The 14207-nt window shown below is 51.3% G+C and overlaps 1 protein-coding gene across 1 annotated transcript in view; it reads right to left on the reverse strand.

The window, feature by feature from the left end:
- The window catches only part of GRIK3 (glutamate ionotropic receptor kainate type subunit 3), a 69220-nt gene that overhangs the window by 26851 nt on the left and 28162 nt on the right, over positions 1-14207 (reverse strand). Inside the window, exons 2-5 of the mRNA XM_042885019.1 lie at positions 5813-5989; positions 4710-4967; positions 3394-3575; positions 1488-1541 (exon numbers count right to left, since the gene is read on the reverse strand). Coding sequence (XP_042740953.1) covers positions 1488-1541; positions 3394-3575; positions 4710-4967; positions 5813-5989 — 671 coding nt within the window. The remainder of the gene's footprint in view (positions 1-1487; positions 1542-3393; positions 3576-4709; positions 4968-5812; positions 5990-14207) is intronic.

Genomic DNA, 14207 nt, shown 5'->3' on the forward strand with positions numbered 1-14207 from the left:
CAGCGACCGCTAGCACACAGAGCTGATAAGCTCAGACATACAGATGTCTGCTGTGGGGTCCTCTGCTCCGTGCAGCTCTGGGCTGTGCTCCCACCAGTGCAGCTGGGCAATGCACAGCCCCACCGAGCATCAGAGCAGCTCAGGGAGGGGAATTGCCCTATCAGTTTCGCCCACATTTTCCGCTCCTGTACAGCCACAAATTGGAACATCTGGTTCTATTTTCCACCTCATCAGCATTCTTTTTCGCCACTTTTTTTTTTTACTGCAGATTTATTCTCCCCTCCGTCCCGCTGCCTTCAGGACAGTTCTGCTTCCCGGGGCTCTGGGGGATCCTCCCCAGGTGATGCCATTCCCCATGGGAGCTGCAGTGGGCACTCACACCACAAATGCATGACATCCTCATGTCCACACTCCCCAGCCTGAGCTCGGGGGCTGCGGTTTCCCTCTGCACAAAGCGTGGGAGGATCCTTGCTTCCTTTGGGGCACTGGGAAGCTTCCATGTTTGCAAAGAGCTGCTTTCCAAAGCTGCTGGGAAATCCCTGGAAGCGTTGGGCTCAGAGGACCATCCGTGCTCGGGACATTATGGGATAGCAGAGCTGCACAGAGAGCTGTGCTCCTATAGGGCAGGCCGGACTGGGGCTGCTGCTGCAGGAGCACTGAGCAGAGCCGTGCTGCTGAGCACACTGCAGCAGCATTTCGTGCCAAGTGTTGATGCACTGCACTCGGTATTGACTGGGGACCTTTTAGAAACATTCAGTATAACATAATAGACTAATTCATTAGCACCCCATGGGTCTAGTACTGTAGACGCCGAAGCACATGCGTTGCAAGCTAGGAAAACATTGCCTTAAGGAATGACAGATTAAAATATCTTTCCCATGATATAACTGTTATTTCAGGAAAGTGGCATTAATTGTGATTGCTTATCTATTAATTTATTATAATTCTTCTTTTCCCGCCTCCAGGCTGTACCTACACATGAAATGTACTCTAGGCTCAGCTGGGGCTGATTAATAGGAGGTTATCTGGGAAATGCTTAAAGCTGCCTGGAATAGATAATAGTAGCAGGGGTAATTAAAATGTCTTTTGCATTTGAAAAATAAATTTTGCAGTTTTTAAGGGTTAGTTTTGTCTGCTGCTTTCCTAAAGGCAGAGAGATAAATTGGATTTTCAGAATCACGCAACACTCAACAGTAGAGTAGACAATAGCATCCCGAGCGGGAACAAAAGCAGCAAGCTGGAAAGCCCAGACCAGAATGGCTCCTGGTGTTGGGAAGAAGTGGCCCATGGATAATGAGAGCAGAGCTCATCTCGTGCACAGGCCTTTCTGCAGAGCACACAGGATGGAGCTGTAATGGTGGTGGAGCTGCTGATGGTTCTGCTGGGTTGTTCAGCCCAGATCTGCCCACAGCCTTCCCCGCCATCCCACCCCTCACCCTGCAGCTCCCCACTGGGGGACAGTTGGGGTTACAGAGCAGATACGTTACCAGAGTGGTGAAGATGAAGTGGTAGTACTCCGTCATCATTCCCATTGCCATGGCCTTGGGGAGAGGAGGGAAAGGCAGTTAGTGGGGGAAAGGAGGGAGTAAAACTCTTCTCCAAGGAGCAGTGATGCAGTGGCACAGACTGCACAGGGAGTGGTGGGTCGCCGTCCCTGCAGGCGTCCAGAACTGTAGGGATGTGGCACTTGGGAACATGGTCAGTGGGCATGGTAGGGTTGGGTTGAGCTTGGATCTTGGGGATCGTGGGGGGCTTCTCCAAGCTCAGTGATTCTGTGATTCTCTGATTCCATAATCAGGAAACAGTCGTGGCTCTCCCTGTGGTGCTGACTGTGAGCGTGCTTTCTGCAGAAAAACACATGCAGGAGCACTTTAAAATCTCCACTGATGGGAAAGCAACTTCACGTCCCCCAGGAGATGTTTACTTCCCTTGTTTTCTGCTGAAATTACTAGGGCAGAATTTCGCTCCGAGGAAGGAAGTGACAGTTTGGAAAGAAGCAGGATGTCAAAAACCACGGGTAAAGGAAAGGATGGAGATCACAAGCCTTGAAGTTGTACCTCTGGGGTGCATCTTCACCCCGAGATTCTTGGGAATCTCTTTCGAGAGCCTTGTACCTGTGGGGCTCTCAGAGCTGCACACCTGGGTGCAGAAATAGATGTCTTTGAGGCCATGTGAAAGCAGAGGAGTAAATGGAGGGTTCAGGTGCAGGAGGTGGTGGTGGATGGCAGCTCTGTCCTGCTGCAGGCAGCCAGCCCTGCTCCTGCAGCACGAGCACAGCTGATGTCTGGGTTGGTGGGGAAATAAATCCGTGGTGAACCAGGGGTAGGAGCTGCAGGTGAGCCCCAGGATGGGATGGGAGCTCCATCAAAGTGAAGGCAGCACATCTATATACTGTGGAGAGCTGCAGCTGTTTGGAGACAGCTGCCAAGGGGAGCAGAGGGGCTGAGAAGCAAGAGAACAGGCATACAGCATTACGAAGTGACCAGAAATGGGCATAGCTGGAGAACACAGATAACGCCCATGAGCAGGCAGAGCTCTCCCACAAAGTCCTGCAGTGATTTGTTTGTCCAGGAAGGAAAGGAATGGAGTGGCCGCTGCTGCTGACAAAAGAGCAAACCCTGCTGACACACAGAAGGGCTCTGGAGAAGTTCCTTCCCTGCAGCCCCCCCCTCCTCCATCTTCCTCACTCTGCACTCGCAGCGACAAGCGGAGCAGATGGCACAATAAACTATAATAAACCACATGATAAGTGAACAGCACTGAGCACAGCCAGCATGCTAAAATAATAGGCAGGAGACAATGAGTCCCTTCTATTGCTTTCTTTAATAATCCCTCCTAGGCTTTCTGATTTCTCTTCATTTTGCATCAAGCAGGTTGCAGGAGAAGTCTCTTTCTCTGCTTGCTTTCCCAACCCTTCAGGGCATCTATTTAATCTGTATGGCAGCGTCTTGCTGGGCTGATCTGAGCAGCGCTCTTCCTGAAATGTTTCCCTCTGTCTGATGCTGACCCTGCCACGTAATGGCACTTGGGTGAGAGGAGCTGGGCCAGCAGCTGTGACAGAGGCAGGAGGCAGGGAAGGAGGGGGGGAGCCTGGTGACAGCAGATCACTGATATCTGGTTAGAGTGCAAGAACTGCACACAGTGCCTGCGAGGACACGGCTGCCGCCCTGCTGCAAGGAGTGGGGCTGAGACCTCAGCGGTGCCACTGTGGCATTTGTGCAGGATGGCCCAAAGGCTGCCTTAAGAGAGCTAGCATGGAATGTACGCGTTGTACCTTCTGCTGTAGGCAGGACTGAGCCCAGGTCCACACCCCTCGTGTCCCACATCCCCCCGTGTCTCCATGTCCCCCCGTGTCCCCATGTCCCCCCATGTCCCCAAAGTCCCCCCGCTCACCTGCCTGAGGATCTGGGCTGCCATCAGGTGGCTGCAGTCGAAGATGATGCGGAACTCCCTGCCCCGCTTCATCTCCTTCAGCAGAGGCCGTGCATCGTCCGTGTCCAGGGGCAGCTGGCGGATCTTCAGGCGGATGTTGTACCGTGATGGGGCCATGATGAGCTCCTGCAGCCGGATGAGGCCTTCAGGCATTGCACAAAGACAAACCCAGAGCGTTACGGGATGGGCTGCCCTGCCCTGCAGGCGGGCATCAGAGTAAGCTGTTTCCTTTTGGTAATAATAGGGATGCAGACAAGCCGTTCCTCCCTGCCCTGGATGCTAAAGGTCTATCAGAGTAAAGGGCAGAGCTGGGTCCTGGCGCTGGGTGGGAAGAAGGGAACAGGGCTGCTCCCAACCTCGGTCATCTCTGTTGTCAAACTGCTTTTTCTTAAGCAAATATGCCCTTGAGAAAGGACAGGCTGTGATAATTATCTACATGACAAATTAAAATCCGCGGTATTTATCATGTGCAACAGCAGAAGAAAAAAATGAAAACGCACTTAGATTTATGAATAGCGTGGTTCATAGCGGGCACTTAATCACAACTTGTAACCGTCTCGCTGTCCTTAGAATTCGTTCCTGTTTTATGTGGAATGTACAAAGCTGTGCTGAATGCAGCTGAGCTGGAGCTATTGGTATCTCATGCTGCAAGAAGGAGTTCAGCAGATGCCTATCGCAGGCAGGAAAAGCAAAGCGAGTCCCCGTGCATAGTAGAAGTGCATTAGAATATGCCACGAAGGGAACATACTGTGACCCACATTTGCAAAACAGGAATGTCAAACTGTGTTCTCATCAGCCCTCCCCTAAAGAAACCATTTGGTTTAGTGGAATGAGGTTGGACAGGCTCTCCAATGTGTCTTTTGTTTCTGCTCTTTTTTTAATCTATAGCACTGTGCAGCTCTTTGCTTTGTTTAACCATCAACAGCATTCTTTAAGTGAAAAACTTTGTCAGCTATTTTTTTACAGAATTAGCCAAAAAAAAACAAAAAAAAAAAACTTTGCAGAACTGCCTTTGCTTTCAGCTGGGAAAGTGCATTCCCAATGGCAGCCGTGGAGCTGGGCCAGGCACTGCCCCGCAGCTCTGATCCCCCTCATCCCTCTGTCCCAGCCCTGGCTTCTATGTGCCCAAGGATGGAAAAGCTCTGGGATGGGACCCCGGGGCGTTCTGCACACTGTGAGATTTGGCTTCCAGAAGGGTTCCTGGGAGCACCTCCTAAGTGGGACCCACAATAAGAAATCTCCCAGATTCGTCCTTTCGAAGCACCTCCTTCACCTACCTGTGCTGTCATCGTAAACCACAGTGGCTGACCTCCATTTCAAGTACTGCACCAGGTCCAGAATGGCATGGCTAAGGGAAGCATAGTCAGGATAAAGGTTGACGTAGAAAGTGTCCTTGTTATCCAACGGGTGGTGCTTCCACCTGAGCTGGATGTGTGGCACCTCCAGGGCATTGCAGATGGACTGCACGGCGTTGGTGCAGGAGCCTTGGGATGGTCCGAATATTGCTACGACGCCGAGAGCCAGCTGGTCACAGGCTGCAAGGGGTGAGAGGCCATCAGCAGAGCAAGGCAGCAGTGTGGGGTGGGGGCAGTGGGGGAACGGCCAGACTGAGCTGTGGAGATGCCAAAGACATCACCCACCTGCAGCCAGGCCACCCAGCCACGGGGTGCCTCTTTGGCATCCTTTGTGCTGAGCCCCCCAAGCTCATCCCATGGGGTGTGCCTGGGGCTGACATCCCCTTGGAGCAGCTCATTTCCATTGATCTGAGCTGAATATGCTTCAGAGGGTAATTACCTCTTAATGGGAGTGTGGCTGGGGGCTGCCCGGTTAGCTCGCCATTGGGGCTGTGTTGGGTATGAGCACAGAAATGATCAAAATTGCCCTGACAAATGCGTTTTCCCATCAATTTTAATAGAGTTTCTTTTCTGCCAAGTAATGCTTCCCCGAGCTCCGCTGAAGCTTTCACTGAGAAATTAAAGCAGAACAACTGCATTTAGGGCTGGAGGCATTTTGGGGGGAAAAAAACACTGAAGTTTTTCACAGGAACAGATTATTTCTCTGTCGCCTCTGCTGCCTCCCTCCAAATCAAAGGGCAGCGTGGGGTTTTTTGACAGCTCTGCTTCATTGCAAGGCATTAGGAAAGCTGCCCTGAAAGAAAGGAAGCCGACGTTCTGCACCGGGGAGGTTTGAATTGCTGGGGATACAATGAAATAAACACAGCGTGGCCTACAGACCTGCGTGCAGGATGAGAAGCAAGCGCTGAAAGCAGCTTTGTGGGGACAAAAGGAGCAGTTGCTGCCCTGTGTCAGTGCCTTGGAGGGTCGGCCCCTTGCAGCTGTGCACTGAGCCCACGGCTGAGGGGAATGCATTGCCTGCTCACCTTTCTTGGTGGCTTCAAAGCTGTCGTGGAAGTGTATCCTCTGGATGTCGTAGGTCAGCGTGGTGTTGGGCAGCAGAGTTCTGTTCCTGTTGATGATGTTGGCAGAAAATCGGAAGGCTTGCTCCTCTGCGCTCATCACCTGCGTGTTGGGGCCATCGGTGTACTCAAAGATACCTCCTAGAACACAAAAGGAGCAGGATGGAGCCGTGGATGCTGTGGTTATGGTGGCACACAGCAAGGGCGAGAAGGCTCAGATGGAGCTGTGCCATCAGCGAGCTGACCAACAGCTCGTCCCAGAATCATAAAGTGGTTCTGCTCATTGGCAGGTGCTGCAGGGAAGCTTTTGGTGTCGGCTTTTCAGGGACAAATCTGATGCCTTGGAGTATGTGTATGAGGCAGGTGCGTGGCATGCTGTGGGAGCAGGGCCAGCCCTGGGGAGAGGCACACTGCTGGGCTGGGCTGCTGCTTCTCATGGCCTTTCAGTGCCCTTCCCGTCTTCCATCGTTCCTCGTGTTTGCTCATCCAAGTCCTTAATTCACACCAGCAGAGATCTGCCTATCCCACAGCACATCAGCTCAGTAATGCACATCTCGGATGCTGCTTCCTCGTGCTCAGGAGCTGTTTGTGCCATTACACCTCCCCATGGGCAGCGAGCTCATGTCGTGGCATTGCCTGGCTCCCCAGCTCCGGATTGCTACGTCTTGTCCTCAATTCCCTGCTGACAGCCAACCTAATGGAAGCAACTCGGGGTGGCTGTAAATTATGCACTTGTACATCATTGTAGGTACAGCCCTGCGCCCTTCGCAGAGCTGCGGAAAGGCTCACAAACCCTGCTCCATCTTATTAAAAAGTAAACCAAAATAATTAATGGATGAGCGAGATAAGCAAGTGCAACTGGTAACAGATGGGCTCTGGGTTTGTTAGTGGGAAGAAAATCTTCCTTTCCAATTTAAGGTGGACCTAAAGTATTTCATTACAGACACTGGAGTTGTTCACTGAATGCTTCCACTGGGAAAAAATATTTTAGGTCTCAGTAGTAACATGGGCAATGGGGGGAAGAGTAAAGAAAAGATTCTGGAGACCCATTTCAATCCTATGGGATCTCCAAGCAGTCACTGTAGAACGCCCAGCAGTGTGGGCAGGAGCCCAGGATGGCTGTCCCAGAGCCCCATGCTCACTGGATCCTGCTGTAACCTCTGGCTATTGAGGGATGGATTCACCCCTATCAGCTGTACACACCGGTAGCTCATCCAAGTTTCACAGGGTAGGGAAGATTCTTGCTCAATATTACACCAGAAACAATAAACAGGAATGAAGTGAGCATGAGGTTCATCCTCTCTGTTCAAAGATTTACTGCCCAGAACGTTGTAGCAGAAGATTTTTTTTTGTTTTCCAGCATCATCCCGGAATGATAACTGGTTTCGTGTGACATCGATCACAGAGCAGCTGACACGAGCTTTCAGAGTTCCTTTGCAGCACGTCTTATTAGGGCACAATACAGAAGGTCTGCCTGTGTGGATTACTGCTGCTTGAGCCCAAATAAATTCCCATTCCAGACATCCAATTGGATATAATAGGTTTTTTGACAGAAACAAATTTTCCGTGCAACCACCCAATAGCTTGAATTTAGTACCAGGCAGTGGAAGAGGGCAGGAAGGAGCCATATATCTCTGACTGCACTGCCGGGTGCTGCAGACACCAGGACAGTGTGAAATCCATGTTTGCAGAGGTGCCAGCAGCAGGCACCACTGAGTGCTCAGCACCGAGGGATGCTGTGTGCTGCCTCTCTCCTGGCTCTGGGTCTCTCCTTCAGATATATTCATTGCAATCATTATTTAAAGAGCCTAATAACCGGCTTGGAGCAGCTGATTAATGCATAATCTTCATCATGATTACATAGCATAACTGGCATTAATTTGAAAAGGCAGCTAATTATGAAAATAATTGTTGCAGCTTTTCCATCTGAACGAAGTGGAGATGATTTGTGGGATGGCATCAGCTTGCAGATCGTGGGGAGGCTTGGGACCCCCTGTACCCCTCGGTGCAACGTGCTGCAGGGCTCCAGCAAGCAGCCTTCCACTGAGCAGCACAGGGAAGTCAGCACAAGGTCTGAAAACTGAGCATTTACCCTCAGAATGAACATGAAGCAGCCATTCCATGGGCACACCAGAATTCCCATGGGTGCTGAGAGCAGAGGGAGCTCGGAGGGGCTGTCAGCTCCGCAGGGTGCAATGGCTGCAGGGGGATAGGAGCTGTGCTGTGCCTCTCTTGGGTGGAACACAGAGAGCCAACAGGCTGTCAAAAGCCAACAGCAGAGCAGCTTCCACTTTTATATACTTGTAAAGCAGTTTTATCAGAGATAGTAAAAGTAAAAGCTCTCTGGTGTGGCCGCTTCTCATTCAACCACTTCTGTCTCCGTCCGGGTGTTGCTGAAGTTATTTCCAGCACTGGGGAGATCAGTGGCTGCTGCTCCCTGATGTGGGGCTGGCTGGCAGCACCCAGAGCTGCTGTGCAGTGTCCTGCAGATGTTCAGAGGGCATTCGCTGCACAGTACACCCAGGAAGGGACCTTGCTGTTTCCTTGCCCAGGCAATGACACACAGGTCCACCTTGCAATGCTATGAGCTGCTCAGCTCACACTGAGGTTCAGACTGTGTTTGTTTGCATATATATATATATTTTTTTTCCCCAAAAAACCTTGTTTTTGTCCCACATTTGGTATGATGGGAACTAGATCTGGGAACCAGCCCATGGGAGATGCCTCAGTGCAGAGTGCAGAGTGCTGCTGGATGCTCTCCATCATCAGCACTGACTGTTAGCAGTTGGTGGTAGAGCAGAGTGCTGGATGGGATGATCAGGGTGGGGGTGGGTTGCAGTGTTGGGTTGTTGGGTGAGCTGCATGCACTGCAACTCTGTGCTTTTCTGCAGTATGTGGGGAAGGCACAGGGAGAAACTCTGAGTCATCAGATCCCAGCAGTGGATGGGATTCTAACTTCTTGGAGTTCAGGTATCAATCACCAGGCAGGTTAAGTAAATGTTTGTCTTTTCCCTTTAGAGTAGGCTAATTGCTCTCCAGAGAATGTCAATCAGCAAATGAGAAAGCACACTAATTAGGATCTGCTTCGTGTCTTATCATTTTGTGTTACTCGATCTGACTGGATGGCCACTGACATTGCTGCTGAGGTGGGAATTGAGCAGCAATTCATAACGAGAACCCAAAGCAAAAGGCTGAACCTGTGCCTGGGATGTGGAGCTCTGGGAAGGGCTGTGCACAGCTGAGCCCAAACCTGTGCACTGCTGCCCCATCCCAACTAGGGATGGTGGGAATCCAGAGCTGTGCCAGGAGAGCAGAGCTGTGTCCAGGCTCCATCCTCTGCTTCGCCCTTTGGTTGCAATCAGAGCTGCTTCCAGCTTTGCAGAAAGCCGGGTCAGGAAAGTCAGAGAGGTTCAGGTTATCACTTTCTCCTCCCTCCCCCTTTTTAACAAAACAAACAGCTCCATCCTCAGCAAGAACTTCCTTCAGCGCTTGGTGCGTGGTGCGATCTCGTCTTCTACTCCGCACAAAATCACGGAGTTATTTAGCTCTGAAGAACAACCATTCCAATAGCACTTCTCTCTCCCCCGCTGACAGTGTTGTTAACACATTTAGACAGCTTTCTGACAGCCTTTCCGTGTGACATCCTGGCAGAAGTGCTTGGTTTGAAATCGCTCTCGCTGGGTGCAGCACGAGAGCTGCTGCCTCCCCTCGCCTTGCGCCTTGGTCCGGCACTTTGTCCTCTTCTGCTGAACCCCATTTGGGGATGGTGTGAGCACAAGGCTGAGCTTTGCACGACTCCTGCCTGTGCATCCACCAGGGGAGGTTTGGCACTTTGCTTCCACTGCTGGGAGTGGTGCAGTCAGGGGACGGCACTGCCTTGGTTTGTGTGTTCCCAAGGCTGTGTCTGAACCCTCAGGGAGAAATGGGAAAACACCAGTGGGAAGTGAAGGGAGTTCCCTGAGTTGTGCACTGAGTATGGAGTGAACACTGCCCAGTCATAGAATCACAGAATCATTCAGGCTGGAGAAGCCCTCTCAGACCCCCAAGTCCAACACCCTGCTCCCCCCCCACCCCCATGCCCATACGTTCCTCATTGCCACATCTTTCCAGTTCTGAACACCTCCAGGGATGGTGATCCCAGCACTCCCAGCACAGCCTGTGCCAATGCATCACCACTTGGAGAAGGAACTTCTCCTACTATCCAACCTGACTCTCCCCTGGTGCAGCTGGAGGCCACTACCAGGATTGCCCACTCAGCACATGGCTGCTGCAATAGTACCAAATGTGATGGAGGCAACAGAATGCAAAGGCAATATCACTGCAGAGAAAAAAAAAGAGCAACAACTACTTATTTCCCCCCCCAAATTTTTCTATGTTTCCTAAGGAGTTGCTACCACAGAACACTCCAACCCTGGACACAGCTTCCCTTGGTCTGGGCACTCTGTGCCCCCCTGGTGAGGGACCTGGGGGTGACGTCAGCATCAGAGCAACCCCCAGTGTGCAGCACGGGGATAGAGAAGTATTTGCTGAGTAATGCCAAGGAGATGAATTCGAGCAGAAAATGAAATCTGTCCTGTAAGGAGGGATTTCCTCCTGCCAGGGCAGCACGCCCAGCTCGGCGCCGAGCCGCACAGTGCAGCTCCCAGGAGACGGCATCTCCTTCTTTCTTCATTCTGATATTAAATATGCAAAATCTTATTTCATTTGCACTGTATTAGGTACTCCATGTCACGAGGGGTGACATCCTTCTCCTATGGATAAGCCGTTTAACGGATGAGCAGTCAAGTGGCAAAGAAATACATTATTAATGTTTCTGGTTAAATTAACTGATTAAGAGCACTGTAGCTAAAATGTATGTATCAGCACTTTAGCCTCACTAAATGAGAAATTAATGGAATTTGGCGGCTCGTTCTGTAACGAGGAGTAGATCGGGGCGGGCTGAGGGGCTGTGCCCAACGGGACGCCTGCAGAGAGCTGCAGGGATGTGTCTGGCTCTGTGCTCCCACTGCTGGGTTGCGATAGGGGGATAGAAGGAGTGGGGGCTGCTGGTGCAGCGGGGCAACGCGGGGACACTGAGGGTCAGGGTGGGGGCTGCTGCAGCTCCTGGCGCTGCTCCTCGTTTGCACGGGGTGAGCTGTGTGCCCTCGCAGCAGCCACGGCCAAGAGCGGATCAAAGCGCCGAGAGGAGATCAAAGGCCTTCTGCAGTGCTACAGCAGAAAGGAATTAAGTGAGCAACAGATTTCCTAATGATATTTACATTTCTCATTTGCATAGGACGTGATCAACATGAAACGGGCTTTTTCGTTTCGTTTTGTTTTCTTTTTTTAAGCAGGCTCAATTAATTAATTTTTAAAAGTGTCATCATGGTCTCCTAGGAGTAGATTCCATCAAGGTAAGGGCAATGGAAATGCCAGGAAGAGTCAGGTTTACCCAGTGCACAGTGTGGCACAGCAGTGCTGGGTGCAGGAGGGAGCAACTCTGGGTGCAGGGGACGGCACAGCTGGGTGCATGGGATAGCAGAGCTGAATGTATGGGATAGCAGAGCTGAATGCATGGGGTAACAGAGCTGAATGCATGGGATAACAGAACTGAATGCATGGGACAGCAGTGCTGAATGCATGGGATAACAGAACTGAATGCATGGGACAGCAGTGCTGAATGCATGGGATAGCAGAGCTGGGTGCAGGTGGGAGCAGAGCTGGGAGCAGATGGGATAGCAGAGCTGGGTGTAAGGGACAGAAGCGTGTGGATCTGGATCTGTTTTTGCTGAGGTTGCCACCAATACAGAACTCAGCCGCAGTGTTTCCGTGCATCGTGCCCTGCCACACTGTCACTGCTCTGCTCCCCAAACCTTTCTGGGGCTGTGTATGCTCAGCAGCTGTCCTGGCAGCACTGCCTGGAAGTGGGAGTGGGACACAGAGGTGTCCCGCATTGGAATGAAGCCTGAAATGAAACCTCAAACCCAATTAAAATCAGAGTTCCCGCATGTTAATTAAATTCCTCTTCAATATTCATTGCGAGGCCCCAGCTAATAAGTGTTAAAATCCACCTGGCGTGCAGCATTGCAATATTAGGCTTAAGGAATCGAAATTAAATCCTACACTTCATTCACAATGTAACCAAATAGTGGCAGTCAATTGTTTCCCATTCTCCTGTGGATGCGTCCAAAAACGGCGAGATGAGGAGCGGAATAGCAAACGCGGTTCTGCAAATATTATGACATATTGTTTGTCATCTGCCCTAAATATTTAACAGTTCGGTTTCGCAAGATTGTTGTGCCACCTGCTGAGAATTTGCTCCTGATAGATACGGAGTTTGATTGGCAAACAGAGTTCTGCTTCGGAGCTGAAAATCCCAAACCCATAGTGGGGTCCTCCTGGTTGGTGTCCTGTCCATTCCTCCCCACTCTCTGTAATAGAAAGCATTGAGAGAGGGGGAAAAAAAGCACAGAATTCTCTGGAAAGATGGTTTCTGCTGCATCCCTCTGCCCTCTGCCCAAACTCCTCTGCAGGGAAAGAGATGAAAGCTCTGTAATAGATTTCATTTCCCCATCACTCACTCTTTGCTCACAAACCACACATGGAGCAGAGGGATGCGCCTGGAGCTGCAGGAGAACTTGAGTGTCCCATAAGCATTCAGAATGGGCCAAAAAAGCCCCTTCCCTCTGATAGAGGAGAACAAAGCACGTGACAGAGCCCAGGAGCTGTCTGTGCCCCCTGCAATGGGGGGGGCTGCAGGGATCTGACTGCCACAGGGGCAGAGCTGAGCACAGCCTGAGCTGTGTGCTAATGAAGCTGTGTGTTCATTAATATCACTGAGCCAACTGAGCAGATCGCAAATTGAAGCAGGTAAATTATGAGTTTGATAGCTTGGAAAAGGGGAAACTTCAAGAATGCTTCATTTGTAAAGAGGGTGGAAGAGGAAAACTTTATTAAAGGATTCCTAGGCAGTGCAAATGGAGCGTTGTTGTTGAGGGCTCCCAACTTTACCATGAGCAGCAGTGGGTGAGCTGCTCTGAGCTGACCCCAAAGCCTGGGGGCTGTGTGGGCACTCGGTGGTGTGTTGCTGCACAGTGTTTTCCCAGGGATGGCATTGATCCATGCAAAACTAATTAATGAGATGCAATGTGCTCATTGTAATGAGCATGGTGAGGAGCATGCTGCTGCAGGGGGCTGGGGTTACTGGGGTGGAGGGCCATGCACTGAGTTACAGGTGCTGTGGTGGGCAGGGGTCTGCAGTGCCCACCTGGAGCCTGCACTGCTGTGTGGCTGCAGCTCTGTGGGGCACACACAGGGTCAGATATTGCAGGTGTGGCAGTGAGAGGAGAGCTGCCTTGGCATGGGAAATGACCACCTGCTGCTTTTCCCAAAGTGGCTTTTTTCAGCAATTCCCTTCCTTTTAGGAGAATTGGTAATTTCCTGTGTGCTATTTGTTGGGCACGAGGGGTAAGCAGGGAGTGATGAGCTGAGAATGGCGTGAGTTCAATGGAAAAGAGGATTGCTGGGAGTTGGGTGAACTCGGGAGGAAGGGCTGCATGTGGGTGAGAGGTGCAGAGGGAGCGTGGGGTGCAGCAAGCTGAATCTGGCTTCAATTAAACAGCATTCAAGGGAGAGAAGCAGGAAAGCTGGGAGTGAAGGCTGCCTGCTGCCCACCCCATCCGTGTGCAGTGCCCAAGAGCCTTCTCCTCCCCATGGTGTCTGCAGTGAGTGGTGGGCTGCGTGGGAAGCTCATGGCATTGGGCAAAGCACTCCTCCTCCTGCACGTGGAACTGAGCCTAGAGACCTGAACCCTTCTTATCCCTTCATTGCAAAACCCAAACGGTGCCTTCGGTCCCATAGTGCAGAGCAAGAGAGAGATGAATCCGAGCGGTCCACGTGAAAGCAAATTTGGAGAGAGACGGTTCTGTTGTCTCACAGAGCGTCTTCATTCTTGACGCGTGCAATATATTTAAAGGCTGTTTGGAAAAGGTGCTTCTGGCACCTCCCAGCCCAGCACTACGTGGGAAAGCACAGCAGACAGAAGGCTCCTCCTGCGGGTGCCCCCTCAGCCCCCGCTTCCCATGCAGGGAGGGGTGGGCAGGGATGCGGTTCCCTCTCAGGCAGCAGCTCACAGGAAGCACGATGTGAATTATTTTGCTTCTTAAATGCTGTTTGTGGAAATACTTCAAGGCCTGACCTCAATCTCATCTCACCAGACAATGAGTCGGAATAACCCCACCGCTCAGCGTTTCGCTGGGCTTTGTTCTATAAAGAGAATGCTGTGGCTTTATAGTTTAAAGAGACAAAATGACAGCAGCTATCGACGGCAAGGAGGGGAAGGAGTGGGTTTGAAATCTGTTTGCAGGTGGTAGAATCGTGA

Source organism: Lagopus leucura, unplaced genomic scaffold, assembly GCF_019238085.1.
Source record: "Lagopus leucura isolate 7727_CA_CO unplaced genomic scaffold, USGS_WTPT01 Super-Scaffold_100048, whole genome shotgun sequence".
Lineage (NCBI taxonomy): Eukaryota > Metazoa > Chordata > Aves > Galliformes > Phasianidae > Lagopus > Lagopus leucura.